The 19,980-nt window shown below is 55.1% G+C and overlaps 1 protein-coding gene across 8 annotated transcripts in view; it reads left to right on the top strand.

Moving 5' to 3' along the window:
- Positions 1–19,980, top strand: part of CUX1 (cut like homeobox 1) — a 461,619-nt gene that overhangs the window by 362,520 nt on the left and 79,119 nt on the right. For 6 of the 8 annotated variants that reach the window (XM_068165412.1, XM_068165414.1, XM_068165417.1 and 3 more), the window contains 2 exons: positions 4,612–4,914; positions 11,542–11,730. The exons of the other annotated variants lie outside the window; for them this stretch is intronic. In XM_068165412.1, coding sequence (XP_068021513.1) covers positions 4,612–4,914; positions 11,542–11,730 — 492 coding nt within the window. The remainder of the gene's footprint in view (positions 1–4,611; positions 4,915–11,541; positions 11,731–19,980) is intronic. 8 annotated transcript variants of the gene reach the window in all.

The raw sequence follows: 19,980 nt of genomic DNA on the forward strand, positions 1-19,980 counted from the left end.
TGTGTCCTTCTCATGCTGGGGACACCAGAACTGGAGGCAGGATTCAGGGCGGGGGCTCAGCAGAGCAGAGTCAAGGGGCAGAGTCCTCTCTTGACCTTTTTGCACCATTGTTCATTGTTTGATCATGGAGCTGACTTCTCCAAATAAGGATCTGTTCCCCAAATGTTGGAATGTTTTCCCATGAGGGAAAAAAAATTGCTCCAGAGGCATGAGGAAGCTGTTTGGAGTTGTTTGTAGCACATGTGCAGAGTGCCTCAGCTACAATCACTCTTTCTCTTGCCTTTTGTTGGGAGATAAAAAGCAGTTTGTCATCTGTACTGCCCTGCAAAACTAGCATCATAGAATCACAGAGCTGTCAGGGCTGGAAGGGAGCTCAAGGCTCAGCCAGCTCCAACCCCCCCTGCCATGGGCAGGGACACCTCACACCACAGCAGGTTGCTCACAGCCACCTCCAGCCTGGCTGCAAACACCTCCAGCCAGGAGGCTTCCACCACCTCCCTGGGCAACCTGTGCCAGGCTCTCACCACCCTCATGGGGAATCTTTCCCAGCCAATCTCAATCTCCCCACTTCTAGTTCTGCTCCATCCCCCCCAGTCCTATCCCTCCCTGACAACCTCAGAAGTCTCTCCCCAGCTTGCTTGGAGCCCCCTTCAGATCCTGGAAGGCCACAATGAGGTCTCCCTGGAGGTTTCTCTTCTCCAGCCTGCACAGCCCCAACTCTCTCAGTCTGTGCTCACAGCAGAGCAGCTCCAGCCCTCTGCTCATCCAGACCCTTCTTGGCACAGAGGCTCCAGAACTGGCCCCAGAGCTCCAGCTGTGGTCTCAGCAGAGTGGAGCAGAGGGGCAGAATCCCCTCCCTGGCCCTGCTGGCCACACTTCTCTTGCTGCAGCCCAGGCTCTGCTTGGCTCTCTGGGCTGCAAGTGCTCCCTGCTGGCTCCTGCTGAGCTTCTCCTCCCCCAGCACCCCCAAGGCCTTTCCCCCAGGGCTGCTCTCCAGTCAGTCCCTGCCCAGCCTGTATCGGTGCCTGGGATTGCCCTGCCCCAGCTGCAGGACCTTGCCCTTGGTCTAATACATGAGCAGTGCAGAGTGCCTGGGTGATGGATGATGATGATGATGAAGATGAAGATTCCCTCTGCTGTTTACAGCCTCAGGCTGGGCAGGGGAAGGAGAGGGAGAAGGAAGCCTTGGGCAAAGCTTTTGTTCAGTCCTGTGTGGTTGGGGGGGTTGCTGGGGGGTGTTTTGGGTCGGGGTTTCCCTGTGTGCCTGGCCCAGCCTGGGGCTGGGGAGCTGTTGCAGGGCATTTGGAGCTGCTGCAGTTGCTGGGGAAGGTTTGTGGGAGCTGGCACAGGGGGCCAGGAGGGGAGGCAAAGCTGAAGGAGTGCAGTTTATTGGCTAGGCAGCCATCATTTTGACCTTGCTGTGGGTTAAAGGACACAGACCTGAGAAGAAATCTGTTTATCATGGAGGGAATTGGTGGCATCCCTGACAGGGTGCAGTGAACAAGATGGATGAGCTGCCAGGCTGGGCCCTCGCATGGGTGAGCCAGGGCAGATCTACTGCACAGCTCCTCTGCTGCTCCTGCTGCACAGACAGCATTTGCTGGGCTTTGTATTCAGCTGTGTGCTGACCTGGGGTGAGCTGAGAGAAGAAATAAGATTTGTAGGATCCTTATGGCCTTCAAGACTTCTCTGCCCCTTCCTTTCTGCCTGCCTCTTTTGCACCTCTGGAAGCACTAAGGATAAGTCCAACTGCTTGGTTTGAGTGGAGGAGCTTGGTGTAAGAGTGTGGCAGGGAAATGCAGCCTTGGGAAAGCTGCTCTGCAGTTCACACCACAGCTGGTCACAGAACCACAGAGGGGGAGGGGTTGGAAGGGACCTCAAAAGCTCACCCAGTCCAAGCCCCCTGGCCAGAGCAGGGTCACCCAGGGCAGCTCACACAGGAACACATCCAGGTGGGGTTGGAAAGCCTCCAGGATAGGAGACTCCACAACCTCTCTGGGCAGCCTGCTCCTGGCCTCCAGCACCCTTACAGTGACAAAGTTTTCCCTTCTGTTCCCCAGCACCTCCTCTGCTCCAGCTTGCCCCCAGTGCCCCTTGTGCTGTCCTTGGGCAACACTGAGAATCCAAGCTGTGAATCACTGAGAATCTGTTCTGTGCACCCTGCTTCATCTGAGCCCTGATTTTCCTGATGTAGGGTTGTCCTTCAGTGCCTGAGACGTGTTTCATCACAAGCTGCCTGCTCTGTAAGGCTTTGGCAATATTCTGGATAACAAACTCCAAAGTAATTGACCTTTGCTGCTGGGGATTGCTGTGGTAGTGACAGGGCCTGGTGGGGCAGAGGGAGCTGCTCTCATCCATGTGCTCAGGAGAACACAGCTCTCTTGGAGGGGCTGGCTTTGATGTAAGGTCCAGACAAAGGCCACCAAAATGATCAGAGGGCTGGAGCACCTCTCCTGTGAGGACAGGCTGGGAGAGCTGGGGCTGTTCAGCCTGGAGGAGAGAAGGCTCCAGGGAGACCTTAGAGCTGCATTTCAGAATCTGGAGAGGAGCTTTGGGAAGGCTGGGGAGGGCCTGTTCAGAAGGGCTTGTACTTGACACTGGGGCAGGGCAGAGTTAGGTTGGGCATCAGGAGGGAGCTCTGCACAGTGAGAGTGGTGAGACACTGGCACAGGCTGCCCAGGGAGGTGGCTGAGGCCTCATCCTTGGAGACATTCAAGGCCAGATGCAATGTGGCCCTGGGCAGCCTGCCTTAGCTGGAGGTGTCCCTGCTGCCTGCAGGGGGGTTGGACAAGATGACCTTGGAAGGGAAAACTTTGTCACTGTAAGGGTGCTGGAGGCCAGGAGCAGGCTGCCCAGAGAGGTTCTGGAGTCTCCTATCCTGGAGGCTTTCCAACCCCACCTGGATATGTTCCTGTGTGAGCTGCCCTGGGTGACCCTGCTCTGGCCAGGGGGCTTGGACTGGGTGAGCTTTTGAGGTCCCTTCCAACCCCATGCAATCTGTGAAGCTGTGAAGCTGTAGGCTGCCCTCAGCCTTGTGCAGCTGTAGGCTGCCCTCAGCCTTGTGCAGCTGAGAGCATTCTCAGCTCCCTGCAGAGGTATGGAGTCAGATCCACTGCTGTGTGAATCAGATGCATGTGATGGACTGTGCCAGGTAATGAGACACCAGGGAGGGAGGAGGAGGAGGAGGGGGAGGCAGCAGCCCCACTGGAATGGGGAAGAGCTGTGGATGGGGAAATCCCAGGTGCTCTTTGTTCTTCTCAACCAAGTTGCCTACGTGTTGGTGCTTTAGGAAAGGTTCAGGCTGTACCCCTTGAGTTTTGCTCCATCCCCACCAGTCCTATCCCTCCCTGACACCCTCAAAAGTCCCTCCCCAGCTTTCTTGGAGCCCCCTGCAGATCCTGGAAGGCCACAATGAGGTCTCCTGGGAGCCTTCTCCTCTCCAGCCTGCACAACCCCAACTCCCTCAGGCTGTGCTCACAGCAGAGCAGCTCCAGCCCTCTGCTCCTCCTCCTGGCCCTGCTCTGGACACCTTCCAGCCCCTCCAGATCCTTCCTGGCACAGAGGCTCCAGAACTGGCCCCAGAGCTCCAGCTGTGGTCTCAGCAGAGTGGAGCAAAGGGGTTTTGTGCCCAAGCTCAGCTGGTCCATTCTGTGGGATATAAAGGGGCAGTCAGTAGGGGCAAGCAACATCTTGTGCAGAACCTGTTGTTAGGAGGTGGTTCTGTAAGCTTGCTTTGAGCAGCAGGGCATGGGAACAGATCTCTGCTCCACTGCCTTGGAATGGGTTGGGTTGGAAGGGACCTCCAAAGCTCATCCAGTCCAACCCCCTGCATGCAGCAGGAGCATCCTCCCCTAGATCAGCTTGCTCAGAGCTTGTCCAGCCTGACCTTGGATACCTCCAGGGATGGAAGCTCAACTTCCTCCCTGGGCAGCCTGTTGCAGTGTTCCAGCAGCCTCCTGGTGCAGAACTTGTTCCCAACTTCCAACCTCACCCTGCTCTTCTCTCATTTCACACCACTGGTCCTCGTGGTGGATTCTCAAACAGAGTACTTGACACAACCCAATCACAAGCTGCATCTTAATGTTGTTCTCTCTGAGCAGAGAGAAGTGGCCAAAGGTGGTAGGGGTGATAGGAAGGCAAACAGCATCAGTAGCACTCTGGAGGTACAAAGCTGTTTCAGGGGCTCTACAAAAGAGTGGATGGGTTTCTTAGGAGGCACAGAAGGAGCCTGAAACTGCTCTGTAGGAGGAGATCTCAAAGCATCCTTAGAGGAAACTGTTGTGGGAAGCAAACCCGTGTGAGATTTCCTGACCAAGGAGATTTCTTGCAAGCCTCCAGACTTCATTTTCCCCCTGATTTTTGTTTGTGTTCTCTACGTCTTGCCTTTAGAAGGAAGCAGAGATGACTCAAGATAAAATTAGACCAAAATTTCTGGGCTTAAAAAGAGGCTTTTGAGTAATCCAAGTCATAACAAGGAGCATTCTGCACACTTAGGCATTTCTTGCAGTAAGGTAGAATCCAAATGAGAAGGGAAGTTAAATAGCCTGCCATCAAAACATTCCAATTATGCTCAAGTGAGGCCTTTTCCTTTTTGTCTGCTTTTAATTACAGAAAGCACTCCAAAGACCTCTGCCAGTTGCAGTCCTGCTCCTGAATCTCCCATGAGCTCCAGCGAGTCGGTGAAGAGCCTGACGGAGCTGGTGCAGCAGCCCTGTCCCAGCGTCGACACCAGCAAGGAGGGCAAAGCCCCGGAGCCCAGCGAGCCGCCGGCCTCCGACTCCCAAGCCAGCACCCCCCTGCCGCTCTCTGGCCACTCAGCACTCAGCATTCAGGAGCTGGTGGCCATGTCCCCGGAGCTGGACACCTATGGCATCACCAAGAGGGTCAAGGAGGTGCTGACGGACAACAACCTGGGTGAGTCTCTGCGCTCCCTCCTCCTGCCCCGCGCAGGGCGGCTGCGTCACCTCCTCGCCTCGGGGCTGGCTTAGTATCACAGTATCACAGAATCAGTCAGGGCTGGAAGGGACCACAAGGATCAGCCAGTTCCAACCCCCCTGCCATGGGCAGGGACACCCCACACTAGATCAGCCTGGCCACAGCCTCATCCAGCCTGGCCTTAAACACCTCCAGGGCTGGGGCCTCAACCACCTCCCTGCACAACCCATTCCAGGGCTTCACCACTCTCATGGGGAAGAACTTCCTCCTCACCTCCAGCCTGAATCTCCCCACCTCCAGCTTCATTCCATTCCCCCTAGTCCTGTCACTACCTGAGATCCTGAGCAGTCCCTCCCCAGCCTTCCTGTAGCCCCCTTCAGATTCTAGAAGGCCACAATGAGGTCACCTCCAGGAGGGGTTTGCAGCAATCCTCTCTCCTCAGCTTTCAGCTGTTAAACAGAGTTTTGTTTCTTTGTAAACTGCTAGGGAAAAAAAGAATCCTTTCAGGTTGTCAGCCTCAGCTTGCTTAAGATGCTGCTCTTAGGCTCTGCTCTTGGCTCACCAGCCAGGCCCTGCTCCCACCTGCCCAGGCACTGCCCAGCAGGCTGTCAAGGAGACCAAAACCCCTAAGGCAGTGAGGTGTCCCCATAAAAGAGGCTGCTTTATCCATGCTTAGAGACTCAAGCCACCTCCAGCATTATAGGCAGGGGTGAAGTAGAGGAGTCCAGCAAGATGTGCATCACAAGCAAGGGCACAGCCTGCCTGTAGAGCTAAGGGGGGGAGTTGAGGCTGAGCTGAGGTGGATAAGTGTGTGGGGCCACTCAGTTACTTGGGTGTGAGATATGCAGAGCTAAGGCTGCTTTGGCTTCCAGATGAGTTTTGGGGTGTCAGATCAAGTGCCATGTTGAGAAGGCTAAACATCTGGAATAGGCAAAGGGAATAATCTGATCAGAGTAAGGGAAATCCACGTTTAATGCTGCCTCCAAGGCACCAGTTCCTCCTGTGCTTAGCACCTGCCTCCCTCACAAGGCATTGGGAAACCTTTCAGAGTCCTTTACAGTCTCTAGAGGGAAGGCAGGAAGGCTGTCCCAGGGCTACCTGCAGGATCTTCTGGGGCTTGGCATGGGATTCAGCTCACCTGCCTTTAGGTGTTCAGAGCAGGTGGCTGGGAGGGCTGGGAGGAATCCCTCTGTAAAGGACAGCTTCTCCCCATTCACTGCAGGTGGGAGCCAGCAGATTAGATTGAGGCTGGGGATGATGCTCAGGTGAGAGTTCCATCCCTGCCAGCTCAGTGAAAACTCCTGCTGGGAGGTGTCCCTGCCTGTGGCAGGGGGAGTGGAACTGGATGATCTTCAAGGTCCCCTCCAACCCAACCCATTCCAGGAATCTAAGATTGCAGTGTGTTAAAGAAGCCTTTTCCCAGCTAGCTACAGAACAACAAAGCTCTTACCTTAGTGTGGATCGTTTAAGGGGAAAACTCCAGGGCTGGGGGAGGCTGCAAGTTCTCATTTAACAGAACTGGGGACAAAAAAGAGACCCTGTCCCTTAGTGTGGCCTCAGTGTTCCCCTGAAGCCAGCAGAGTCACTTGCTGGTGCACACTGGGTGGTAGTGGCACCTTTAGTGGAGGTAACATTGAGCCCAAGCCCCAGGTTGAAGCCCCTGGTTTTGGGGCAGGATGCTGCTGAGTGCTGTGCCTGCTCTGGGATTCCAGAGAGGTTTGGAACAGCTTGGAGGTGTTTTTTTGGTTCACCTTTGCTTTGATGCCATTTTTACTTAGTCTTTTTTCATTTCCCATGGTTTTTTTGTTTTCCTACAGTGTGGCTGACAAGCCTAAAAAGCAGCAGAGGAGCCAGGAAATGTGCCCCAAACTCTGCATTAGGTGTGGAACCAGTTTCAATGTCTCCTTTTGTGCCCTCAGTGTGCTAGTGCACCAGATTGGCTCTGTCTTAGAATCATAGCATCACAGAGCTGTCAGGGTTGGAAGGGAGCTCAAGGCTCAGCCAGCTCCAACCCCCTGCCATGGCCAGGGACACCTCACACCACAGCAGGTTGCTCACAGCCACCTCCAGCCTGGCTGCAAACACCTCCAGGCAGGAGGCTTCCACCACCTCCCTGGGCAGCCTGTGCCAGGCTCTCACCACCCTCCTGGGGAACAACTTCTTCCTCACAGCCAAGCTCAATCTCCCCACTTCTAGTGCTGCTCCATCCCCCCCAGTCCTATCCCTCCCTGAGCCCCAGAGCAGAGGGGCAGGATCCTCTCCCTCCACCTCTGCCAATGGGCACTGGCAGCTCAGCTGCCCTTGGCCTTCTAGGCTGCCAGTGACCATTGCTGGCTCCCTGTCCCAGGCCTGATTCCTGCCCCCTTCAGAGCTGTCCCAGACCCCTATCCCTCCCTGACATCCTCAAAAGTCCCTCCCCAGCTTTCCTGCAGCCCCCTGCAGATCCTGGAAGGCCACAATGAGGTCTCCTGGGAGCCTTCTCTTCTCCAGCCTGCACAACCCCAACTCCTTCAGTCTGTCCTCACAGCAGAGCAGCTCCAGCCCTCTGCTCTTCCTCCTGGCCCTGCTCTGGACACCTTCCAGCACCTCCATGGCAGGGGGGGTGGAACTGGATGATCTTCAAGGTCCCCTCCAACCCAACCCTTCCTGGAACAGAGGCTCCAGACCTGGACACAGTGCTGCAGCTGGCCACAGAGCTCCAGGTCTTCGGCCACAGGGCCTTATGAACCTGTCTTAGGCAGCTGCTGGTGGCTCAGTTGTTCCAGTCTCACCCACCAGTAAAGACCACAGCTGTGCCAAGCCATTCAGGATGTGCTGGGTGGGTCTCCCATGCCCTGTAGTCACCACATTAGCACAGGGTGCTGGCAGCTTTGCTGAGATGTTGCTGGTATTCCCAGCCCCAAAGGTCAGAGTCTTAGCAGTGATTCCTGATGGGAATGCATACCTTAGAGAGAAGAGCAGCTGCAGGGAGCTCCTGAAGGCTTGCAGGGCTGGGGATGTTGCAGCAGGGACCAGAACTAGCCATGAAACCAGCTTCACTTGCCTGAAGTTTTATCCCTGGGTGGGAACAGGCATGAAGAAGCTTGGGGTAAACCATGAGGAGAGTTAGGTGGAGATTTAGGACACCTGTGCTTAAAAGTCCTCCACTTGTGGAGTGATACACTGCCACCTCCTGAGAAGGAGCTCTGACTCAGCCCCCAGCAGCTCAGGCCTCCTTCAGGTGTTTTATCCCATCCTGCCCTATCCTGGCACCCACTCATTGCCACAAACACCTTCAGCTTTGTCCTTAGCACCTGGAGAATGTGATATTCCCTCCCTCCACATTTGCACTGTTGAGTCTTGAGGCTGTAGTTGGAGGTTCATTCCCTTCAGCAGCACTGCTGGTACCCCAGCCTGGCTGCTTGTTTCCCACCCTTGGCAAACCAGTGCCTGTTCTGGTGGGGTGGGATCAGTTGTTCCCAGTCAAAAGAGGCCACTTGAGCCTTGCTGTTTGGTTTGACTGGGGCCAGCCCCCTGCTGCAGTTTCCTGTGCAGCCACCTGGGCAGTGGCAGTGGCAGTGGCCACCCTGGGCTCGCACAGCAGCTCTTGGAGCTCTCCCATCGCTGCATCGCAGAGCTTGGGCTTAGAGACCAGGAGGAGCAATGATTTACAAAGGCAGATGGAAGGATGTGTTTCCCCAGTAGCTGTCTGGTCTTGCTGAGAGCTGGCAGGTGTCAAGGCAAAAGGATGAGGCCTCACTGATGTCTTTAAATGTAAAGACAACCAGGGGGCAGGTTCACTCCTCAAGAGCCATGGGCTCAAGCTGGCCCTGAGTTACTTCTTTTGTTTGGCTTCTCCTGATATTGAGGATAGTGGAAAATCCTTTCTTAGATAGGAACTTGAGTGCTGAAGGTTTCCTTCAGCCTGTAAGAACCCTTCTCAGGGGTAGGTTTTAGCAGACTCTTAGTCCCCTTTCTGCCTTCCATTATCTCAGCTGCTTCCTCCAAAAGCTTTGCAGCCCCACCTGCCCTGTGCATCTTGAATGGGATGTTCTGCAGCTTCTGCCTGGCCCCACACTGCCTCCTCTCCCCAGAGAGGCAAAGAAGAATCAGCAGGGCACCAGTCTTGGTGTGTTTGTAAAGAGGGAGAGGAGATCCATGGAGTTAAGCACAGGGAATGGGTCTGTAGGGCACTGCCTGTTTGAGCCAGGATCAGGGATGGGTCTGTAGGGCACTACCTGTTTGAGCCAGGATCAGGGATGGGTCTGTAGGGCACTGCCTGTTTGAGCCAGGATCAGGGATGGGTCTGTAGGGCACTACCTGTTTGAGCCAGGATCAGGGATGGGTCTGTAGGGCACTGCCTGTTTGAGCCAGGATCAGGGATGGGTCTGTAGGGCACTGCCTGTTTGAGCCAGGATCAGGGATGGGTCTGTAGGGCACTGCCTGTTTGAGCCAGGATCAGGGATGGGCCTGTAGGGCACTACCTGTTTGAGCCAGGATCAGGGATGGGTCTGTAGAGCACTACCTGTTTGAGCCAGGATCAGGGATGGGTCTGTAGGGCACTGCCTGTTTGAGCCAGGATCAGGGATGGGTCTGTAGGGCACTACCTGTTTGAGCCAGGATCAGGGATGGGTCTGTAGGGCACTGCCTGTTTGAGCCAGGATCAGGTGGGGCTGGGCAGCTGCTTTTGCCAGTGCAGGTGTGTGGAGCTGCAGAGTTCTACATCTTCTACTGCAGAGCTGGAGGACAAACCCCCATGGGTCTGCCTTGTCCTTCAAGGACCTCTTTGTTGCCACTGGCTAAGGCTGGTAGGAGGTGAAGCAAAAGCATTCTGCTGTGTGTTAGTGAGGACATTCCACAGCCACAGGTCAGACACAAGACCCTGAGGCCTAAACTTGGTTGGCATGGAAAGATCTTTGGGTTCCCTTGAAGGTACTTGAGAGCTGTGCTTCTAGCAGAGCACCAGCACTGAGCCAGATGACTCCAGTCTCTGCCTTGTAACTAAAGCTGTTGCTCATCAAGGGAGCTGAGTTTGGAAGGAGCAGCAAAGTGAAGGGGGTTGGCAGCCCAGCTGTGTGGTTGGGTTTGAGCTGCACAGGCATTGTCCACACTCCTTGGAAAGTCACAGTCTCACAGTGTCACCAAGGTTGGAAGAGACCTCAAAGATCATCGAGTCCAACCTGTCACCACAGAGTTCATGACCAGACCATGGCACCAAGTGCCACATCCAATCCCCTCTGGACACCTCCAGGGATGGAGACTCCACCACCTCCCTGGGCAGCACATCCCAATGGCCAATGACTCTCTCAGTGAGGAACTTTCTCCTCACCTCCAGCCTAAACTTCCCCTGGCACAGCTTGAGACTGTGTCCTCTTGTTCTGGTGCTGGTTGCTAGAGAGAAGAGCCCAACCCCTTCCTGGCCACAACCACCTTTCAGGTAGTTGTAGAGGGCAATGAGGTCACCCCTGAGCCTCCTCTTCTGCAGGCTAAGCAACCCCAGCTCCCTCAGCCTCTCCTCACAGGGCTGTGCTCCAGACCCCTCCCCAGCTTTGTTGCCCTTCTCTGGACACCTTCAAGTCTCTCAATGTCCTTCTTAAACTGAGGAGCCCAGAACTGGACGCAGGACTCAAGGTGTGGCCTAAGCAGTGCTGAGCACAGGGCACAAGGACTTCCCTGCTCTTCCTGATGCAGGCCAGGATGCCCTTGGCCTTCTTGGCCACCTGGGCAGACTGCAGGCTCATGTTCAGGCAGCTGTCAATCAGCACCCCCAGGTCCCTCTCTGTTTGGCAGCTCTCAGCCACTCTGCCCCCAGCCTGTAGCTCTGCCTGGGGTTGTTGTGCCCAAAGTGCAGCCCCTGGCACTTGGGTTTGTTCAATCTCAGATGCTGGAAGGAGAGGAAATGGCTGAAATTGTGCCAGGGGAGGGTTAGGTTGAATGCCATCCCATGTAAAACTGGGCTGAGCAGTGCCCCTGCAGCTGTTGGACACTGGCCAGCACAGCCAGCTGCTGCCCTGCATGTGGGAAGAGAACTGGAACTGGGTGTTCTTAACCAGAAGTAGTGCAAGGGCTGTAAATAAAGCTGTGGTGCTGTGAAGTGGGATTAGCTGTAGCTGGTAAGCCACAGTTAGAGCACCACAGGTAGGAGAGCACAGCAAACATGTGCACAGCTCTTTGAGGACACTTAAATGACCACTGCTGAGCAGGGTTGGGGCTGCATTGGTCTTGGCTCATTGACTGCTGGAGATGTTTGGCTTGTCCTGTTGGGAGGGAGCTGTTGCACTGCCCTCCTGCAGGAGAGCTGAGCAGCCTCCCTGCCCTCCCCAGCTGCCTGCTGAGCTGGCAGTTCTGTTTATCTCCAGCCTCACTCAGTGTGTGTTGTGCACACTGCTTCACCGGCCCCCAGAGGTGCTGAGCTCCCCTCTTTGCCACAGGACTGAACTGAAGCTCAGGCTTTGCACTGCTAGCTGGGGGGGCAGAGCTTTCATTCTTCTGAGTGGTTCTTTTGGGGGGGAGTTCAAGCAGTTCTGAAGTGCTGAGTGCTGAGCAGTGTGGCAGATGTGTGCTGTGTTGTGGGTGAGCCTCAGCTCCTGGCTGGCTGACTTCCTGCCCTTTTCCCTCTCGCATTAGGTCAGCGTTTGTTCGGGGAGACAATCCTAGGGCTGACACAAGGCTCTGTCTCAGACCTCCTGGCTCGCCCCAAGCCCTGGCACAAGCTGAGTCTGAAGGGAAGAGAACCTTTTGTCCGCATGCAGCTGTGGCTGAACGACCCAAACAACGTGGAGAAGCTGATGGACATGAAACGGATGGAGAAGAAAGGTAACCGCCAGGGGGTGCTGACCCCGGCCCTGCAGAGCAGAGAGGGGCAGCACTGATCCAGCCACAGCCTCACAGGGGCTTAGGGGTTGGAAGGGACCTCTGGAGACCTTCCAGTCCAACCCCCCCTACCAGAGCAGGAGCAGAGAATCCAGCACAGGGCACACAGGAACACATCCAGATGGGGCTGGAAAGGCTCCAGGGAAGGAGACTCCACAACCTCTCTGGGCAGCCTGCTCCAGGGCTCTGGGAGCCTCACAGGGAAGAAGTTCCTCCTCCTGGTGAGGTGGAACCTCCTGTGCTGCAGTTTCCATCCATTGCCCCTTGGCCTATCCCAGGGCACAGTGAGCAGAGCCTGGCCCTGTCCCCTCCCTCCTGCCCCCCAGCCCTCAGCTATTGACAGACATTGATCAGATCCCTCTCAGCCTCCTCCTCTCCAGACTGAACAGCCCCAGGGCTCTCAGCCTCTCCTCCCCAGGCAGTGCTGCAGTCTCTTCAGCATCCTTGGAGCCCTCCCTTGGGCTCTCCCCAGCAGATCCCTGTCCCTCCTGAGCTGGGGAGCCCAGAGCTGGATGCAGTATTCCAGGTGGGGCCTCAGCAGGGCAGAGCAGAGGGGGAGGAGAAGCTCCCTGGCCCTGCTGGCCACACTTCTCTGAATACCCCCCAGGACCCCCTTGGCCTTCTTGGCCCCCAGGGCACATTGCTGTCCCATGCAGAGCTTGTTGTCCCCAGGGACCTCATGGCAGCTATTTCATAGCTTTCTTTGATGCTGGCTCAGATACAGCCCCAACAAAGATCAGAAACCAAAAGAGCCAAAGAGCAAAGCAGCCCCAAGCTCAGCATATTCACCAGCTGGGGTGAAATAATTGCTGTATTCTGCTCTAGATGAATTACTGAGGCCCTTACCAAATGAGAAATGTGAGCTGGGGAGCTGGCTTTGGGTTCTCAGTTAGTAGTGCTGCAGCTGGCCACAGATGTTGGGCTGGAAGAACTGGGCAGGATCATCAGGGCAGGACTGGCAAGAAGCTCAACCAAGGTTTCCTGTGAGAGTTTGCTGCCAGTCCTGTTGTGATGGCCCCTAGGAGGAGAGAAGAATGCAGCCTTTCTAAAAGGGTGTTGGAGAAGAAGCAGAGTTGTAGCCTCTACAGGGATGGGATAAGGTGGCTGTGTTACTGCATGCTCCAGGGAGGGCAGGAGTGTGGAGCTGTCAGAGCTCCAAGGTGTTATTTGGGATCTTGGTAGGGAGCAGAGCCTGGAAATGTCTCCTGCTCTTTGTGTTTTAAATGCATTGCTAAGAAGCAAAGCACCAAGAGCCCTGGTGCCAGGGTGGTTGTGTGACTCTGACAGGGAGCTGGGGGTGCTCAGCCTGGAGAAGAGAATGCTCTGCTCTGGGGAGACCTCACCTGCAGGGCTGGGTCCAGATATGGGACCCCCAATACAAGTGAGGCACAGACCTGATGGAGCAGGTCCAGAGGAGGCCATGGAGATGATCAGAGGCTGGAGAACCTCTGCTGTGAGCGCAGGCTGAAGGAGCTGGGGCTGTTCAGCATGGAGAAGAGAAGGCTCCAGGGACACCTCAGAGCTGCCTGCCAGTCCCTGAATGGGCTCCAGGAAGGCTGCAGAGGGACTGCTCCCAAAGGCCTGCAGGGACAGGCCCAGGGACAGTGGTTTGCAATGAGAGCAGAGCAGATTGAGATTGGATGTGAGGAGCAAGTTGTGCCCCAGGAGGCTGCTGGAACACTGCAGCAGGTCGCCCAGGGAGGTGGTTGAGGCTCCAGCCCTGGAGATATTCAAGCTCAGGCTGGACAGGGCTCTGAGCAGCCTGCTCTGGTGGAGGATGTCCCTGCTGAGTGCAGGGGGTTGGACTGGATGAGCTCTGGAGCTCCCTTCCCACCCAACCCATTCCATGATTGCATTATTACCCCCAATGTGTGCTAAGTCCATGGCCTGCCTGGGCTTACAGGAGCTGCTGGGCTGTGAACTGCTGCTCAGAAGCAGGCAGAGCTGTGATTTCCCCAGCAGCTCCCTCACTGCAGTTTTTAATGTAATCACCAAGTTCTTGCTCAAATGTGGTAATGCTTTCAGGACATCAGTCAACAGCCCTGCCTTCAGTGCACACCATTAGTGCTGTCTGTAATGGCACCATTAAGGGATAGCTCCAGAGATGTGTGTGTCCTTAATTAGCTAACTGCTGCTAATGCCAGCCTGGGAGCCTTGTAAAATCACCCAGGCACCCTGAAACCAGGGCCCTGGGTAGCCAGTGCCTTGCAGTAATGCACTGAGATTGCAGAGAGTAGGAGGAATGTTCAGGGTGTGATCCCTACTGAGACCACAGAATGGGCTGGGTGGGAAGGCACCTCCAAAGCTCACCCAGTGCAACCCCCTGCACTCAGCAGGGACATCCTCCACCAGAGCAGGCTGCTCAGAGCCCTCTCCAGCCTCACCTTGAACATTGATTAGATGGTGTTGGATGATAGGTTGGACCTGTGATCTCAAAGGTCTTTTCAACCTGATTCATTCTGTATCTCCAGGCATGGGGCCTCAACACCTCCCTGGGCAGCCTCCACTACCTTCCTGGGGCACAACTTGCTCCTCACATCCAATCTCAATCTGCTCTGCTCTCATTGCAAACCATTGCCCTTGGTCCTGTCCCTGCAGGCCTTTGGGAACAGTCCCTCTGCAGCCTTCTTGTGGCCCCTTCAGGGACTGGCAGGCAGCTCTGAGGTGTCCCTGGAGCCTTCTCCTCTCCAGGTTGATCTTCCATGGGGAGTAGAATCCTCCTGGGTTTCCCACTTAGAACTGTACACCAAAGGGAGCTGTGATGTGTTTTGCTGTCTGGGAAACATGGCAGGAATAAAATTGTCAACTAGCTGCATCTTTATAGCCTCAAAGAGAATATCAGCCTTCCTGCAGGCAGGGAACATAAAAATCATCCCAAAGTGGTGCTGACAGTAGCCTTTCAGAACTCTTTTCCTGAACTGGAGTCTTATCAAATGCTCTGCAATCCAAATGCTCTGTAGATGGCACCTGAATAGAGATAAGGCTACAAATCACCCAGGCTCTGGGCTCAGCTCCTCAGCTGTGTCACTGCTGTCCTCCTAGCAGAGCTCTCTGGAGTGAGTTCAGCCCTGGATTTCCTGTGGAATCCTTTCCTGCAGGTGAGGATCCTGTGGGTTAACCTTCTCAATGGCCCCAGAGCCTTGGGGAGGATTTCATTTTCCCCTCAGCTAATGGCAGTTAGAGAACAAAGCCACTGCTGCCAGTGAGGCATTATTATCAATTATCTCTCTGCCACATTTTATTAAGGGAGTAAATGAATACTGATGATACAGGTGAGCTGCATGTATCTTCCTCTCCCATACCCTGTTCTGAGGTTTGGGCTGTGAATGTCCACTTTAAGAGGTTCTGAGCATTTGCAAAGTGCATTAGCTAACCTCTTGGAGCAGCCTGGCTTGTGCTCACTGGGCTGAGACACCTTCCACCCTTTGCTGCCTTGGAACCACAGAATTGTCAGGGCTGGAAGGGACCCCAAGGCTCATCCAGCTCCAACCCCCTGCCATGGGCAGGGACACCTCACACCACAGCAGGTTGCTCACAGCCACCTCCAGCCTGGCTGCAAACACCTCCAGCCAGGAGGCTTCCACCACCTCCCTGGGCAACCTGTGCCTGTGTGAGTGTGCAGGTGCAAGCAGTGGATCCAAGCCTAGCTTTCTGCACTCTGATTTAGAAGGATCCAACAGTGGACATCTCCAAAACCATGGCCACCCCCATCCCCAGACTTTTCTGCTTCAAATCTCCACTTCCATCAATATGAGAGCACTGCTGCTCCTCAGGGATGCCTTACAATGAGCCTGAGCCTTGGCACTGCTGTTGGCCAGCCCTCCCTGCTGCCTCTCTTTGCTCAAGTGCTGGCTGCCCACGGGCTGGGGCTGCCAAGGCCACACCAATGAACTGCCAGGGTTGGAAGGGACCCCAAGGATCATCCAGCTCCAACCCAAATGCCATGGCCAGGGACACCTCACACCACAGCAGGTTGCTCACAGCCACCTCCAGCCTGGCTGCAAACACCTTCAGGCAGGAGGCTTCCACCACCTCCCTGGGCAACCTGTGCCAGGCTCTCACCACCCTCCTGGGGAGCAACTTAGAATCATAGAATCATAGAATCAGTAAGGTTGGAAAAGACCTCAGAGATCATCAAGTCCAACTTACCACCCAAAACCTCATGACTAACTAAACCATGGCTCCAAGTGCCATGTCCAATCCAGTTTGGAAACCTCCAGGCAGGAGGCTTCCACCACCTCCCTGGGCAGCCTGTGCCAGGCTCTCACCACCCTCCTGGGGAACAACTTCTTCCTCACAGCCAAGCTGAGAGTTTGTTCCTCTTTCTTCCAGCCTCCTGCTGTGTGCTGCTGGTACCATCACACTCCTCACTGAGCAGTGCTGTCAGGGAAAGATTTCATTCCCTTGATTTCCCCAGCAGCAGTTCAGCTTTTAATAACCTTGTTCAATACCACAGAAGATGAAAATGATATTAAAAGAGGCTCTCCCTGCCTTGCCTCAGTGGGCAGCCTGCTTCTGCAGCAGTGTCCAGAGCCAAGCACATGCTGGGGAGACTTCCAGAGGGACAATGTGAGGCTGGGCTGGCAACATGGAGGGGGGGAAGGCAGCAAAACTCAGGGGATGGTCTTGGTCCTGAGAAGACCCTTGGCAGGGCAACCAAACTGGGGAAGGGTCTGGAGAGCAGGGCTGGGGAGGAGCAGCTGAGGGAGCTGGGGGTGTTGAGCCTGGAGCAGAGGAGGCTGAGGGAGACCTCATTGCTCTCTGCAGCTCCCTGAGAGGAGGTTGTAGTGAGGGAGGGATTGGTCTCTTCCCCCTAGTCTCAGGTGACAGAAGGAGAGGAAATGACCTGAAATTGTGCCAGGGGAGGCTGAGGTTGGAGATGAGGAAAATTTTCTTGGCTGCAAGAGTGGTCAGGGACTGGCACAGGCTGCCCAGGGAGGTGGTGGAATCCCCAGGCCTGGAGGTGATCTAGAACCTGTGGCCATGGCACTTGGGGCTATGGTTCAGTGGCCATGGTGGGGCTGGGTTGCTGGTTGGACTGGGTGAGCTTGGAGACCCTTTCCAAGCCAGGATTCTAAGCTATCTCAGACCCAGAGCCAGCCCTTCCCTCAAAGTGCATTTAGGCTTTGGATCAGTATTTGCCTTTAAGAGGGGATCCAGAATGGGACCCAGGGTAGGGGATTTAGAAAAGCTAAGCTAAAAGCATCTCAACAGCTGATCTTACTTGGATGCACCACAGGGTCCTTATCCCACAGGCTCTGGCTCACTGATAGGAAGTTAAAGAACCTGATGAGAAGCCCTCAGCTTTCTCTGGAAGGTTGGGTGAGGTAGCTGTAAAGGGGCCTGAGTGAGGAGGCAAAGCAGCAGATGTTTAGCAGCCATAGGGCTGTCAGCTCAGGAGATAAGGAAGCTGGAGGGGGAGCTAATTGAGATTGTTTGTGAGGTAAACAGTAACAGAGAGAAAAAGAGAGTCACAGAATGCATTGGGTTGGAAGGGACCCTCAAAGCTCATCCTGTCCAACCCCCTGCAGTCAGCAGGGACATCTCCAACTAGATCAGGCTGCTCAGGGCCCCATCAAGTCTGACCTTGAATGTCTTCAGTGGTGGGGCCTCAACCACCTCCCTGGGCAGCCTGTTCCAGTGTCTCACCACCCTCACTCTGCAGAGCTTCCTCCTGATGTCCAACCTAAGCCTCTCCTGCTCCAGTTTCAAACCATTGCCCCTCAGCCTGTCCCCACAGGCCCTTCTGAATAGTCCCTGCTCAGCCTTCCTCTAGGTCCCTTTCAGATATTTAAATGCTGCTCTGAGGTCTCCCTGGAGCCTTTTCCAGGCTGAACAGCCCCAGCTCTCCCAGCCTGTTTTCATAGCAGAGGTGCTCCAAGCCTCCACTGGACCTGTTCCATCAGGTCCAAGTCCTTCTTGTGCTGGGGGCTCCAGAGTAGGACACAGCACTGCAGATGAGGTCTCCCCAAAGCAGAGCAGAGGGGCAGGATCCCCTCCCTCCATCTCTGGCCACACTTCTTTTGATGGAGCCCAGGCTGCCCTTGGCTTTCTGGGCTGCAAGTGCCCATTGCTGGCTCCTGTCCAGCTTCTCACCTTCCAAAATGAAGAGAGAGGAAAGGAGAAAGGGAAGGGGAAGGGGAAGAGAAGAAAGAGAGAAAGAGAAAGAAGGAAGGGTACCAGCAAGAATAGCACTCAGACAGAGCTCAGTCTTCTGCACAAATGCAGTGCTTGTGTCAGTGGCAGTCCATCAAAGCCTGAAGCTTGGGTGCAGTGGTGCAGTGCCAGGCTTGTGCCTTTGGCCCAGTGGAAGTTTGTTCTGATCATGTGTTGTCCCCCAGACAGGAGAGTGAGAGAGCCTGAACACCTTTGGCATGGAGGCACAGAATAGTTTAGGCTGGGAAAGACCTTCAAGATCATGAAGTCCAAGCACTACAACCATTAACCCAGCACTGGCAAGCCCACAGCTAAGCCTTGTCCCTCAGCACCACATCTAGATGACTTTGCATCCCCTCCAGGAATGGAGACTCCACCACTGCCCTGAGCAGCCTCTTTGGGGCTTGTAAATGCTTTGGGGAAGAAATTGTTCCTCATCTCCAACCTAAACCTCCCCTGGGGCAATTTGAGGCCATTTCCTCTCCTCCTGTCACTTATTCCTTGGGAGAAGAGACCAACCCCCACCTTGAAGGTCTCTCCTCAGCCTGCTTGCTCCAGGCTGAACACCCCCAGCTCCCTCAGCTGCTCCTCCCCAGCCCTCTTCTCCAGACCCTTCCCCAGCTTTGTTGCCCTTCTCTGGACCTGCTCCAGCCCCTCAGTGTCCTTCTTGGAGCAAGGAGCCCGAAACTGAACCCAGGACTCAGGATGTCCTCCTAGTAGAGGTGGAGAATCCCTGCCCTGGTCCTCTGACCACACTGTTCCTGCTCCAGGCTGCTGGTGGCTTTCTTGGTCACCTGGGCACCCCCTGGCTCATCTTCAGCCACTGTTAATCAGCAGCTCCAGGTCCTTTTCCACCAGGCATTTTCCAGCCACTCTGCCCCCAGCCTGGAGCATTCATGGGGCTGTTGTGACCCAAGCTCAGGACTCAACACTTGGCTTTGTTGAACTTCATCCCATACACAGAGCCTTCCATGCAGCACTCCTCTTTTGTCTCCTGGCCTCCTTGTCTCCTGCTTTGTCTCATGGCTGCCCCTTGCTGAAGGGATGGAGGCTGTCAGCCTCTTGGTTGTGCTCTTACAGGAGACCAGGGAACCCAGTGTCTAGGTTGCATGTCAGTGCAGGTCTGAAACACCACCTTGGAGTCTTGGAGATTAAAGACCTTGCAGAAGTGTGAGATTATATTGCTGGAATGATTAATTCCATGGTTGAAGGATGGAACAGTTCCTTGAAGGCTGCACAAGAGAGGTGACCTTGAAGCAGTGCATTTGGCTGTGGTCACTGCAGTCCTACATCCAGCTGGAACATCTAAATGGGGGGGTTGGGGTTTTTCCTTAGATGAAGTTCATTAGGAAAAGGCAAACAGCTTTGGGTTGGGGTGGTTGCTTCCAAGGCAGGCAGCAGAGCATCGTGGCAGGGTGATGGATCACGAGCCCCTCGCGTTGTGTTCCATATCAGTGCTCTTACACAGCAGGCGATCCACAGGTAATCTGTCATGTTCAGGAAGAGCAAAATGAGGGCCATGCAGATAGCCCCAGAGGTTACAGAGTGCCTGCCACACTCACTGCCATCCTAGCACCACACAGTGGGAGGAGGGCCCACCCGAGGCAGCGCCGTGTAGAGGACAGGATGCCGACCCCACTGCAGGCAGAGAGCGCCCAGCCAGGGCTGGAGAGCTGTGCCAGCAGAGGTTGGCTTCTGCCAGAAGGCCTTAGAACAGTGCAGTTTGATTGCATCCATTTGTTATTCTTTGTGCCCCCTCAGCCCAAAGGCAGAGCTGTGGGGAGAGGGAAATTGCATTTGTCTGAAGAACTTGGTTGCTGACCAGTGTGACGTGCCCCACGCCGGTCCCTGGCTCCCCTTGGAGCTCCTGGCTGGTGGAGATTTAGTGCCTGCTAGACTGATGTCAGGCTGGTGCAGGCTGGGATTTAATAGGCAAGGTTAGCAAAGTGCAGCTCTGGCATACCTGAACTCTTAAATTTCTGGAGGGTATTTAACAGGCCATTAACGATGTTATTGACAAGCTTCATCCATATTTGC

This window comes from Melanerpes formicivorus, unplaced genomic scaffold (genome assembly GCF_026170545.1).
Source record: "Melanerpes formicivorus ecotype bairdi unplaced genomic scaffold, bMelFor1.0.p_v2 SCAF_88, whole genome shotgun sequence".
In the NCBI taxonomy this organism is placed as follows: Eukaryota; Metazoa; Chordata; class Aves; order Piciformes; family Picidae; genus Melanerpes; species Melanerpes formicivorus.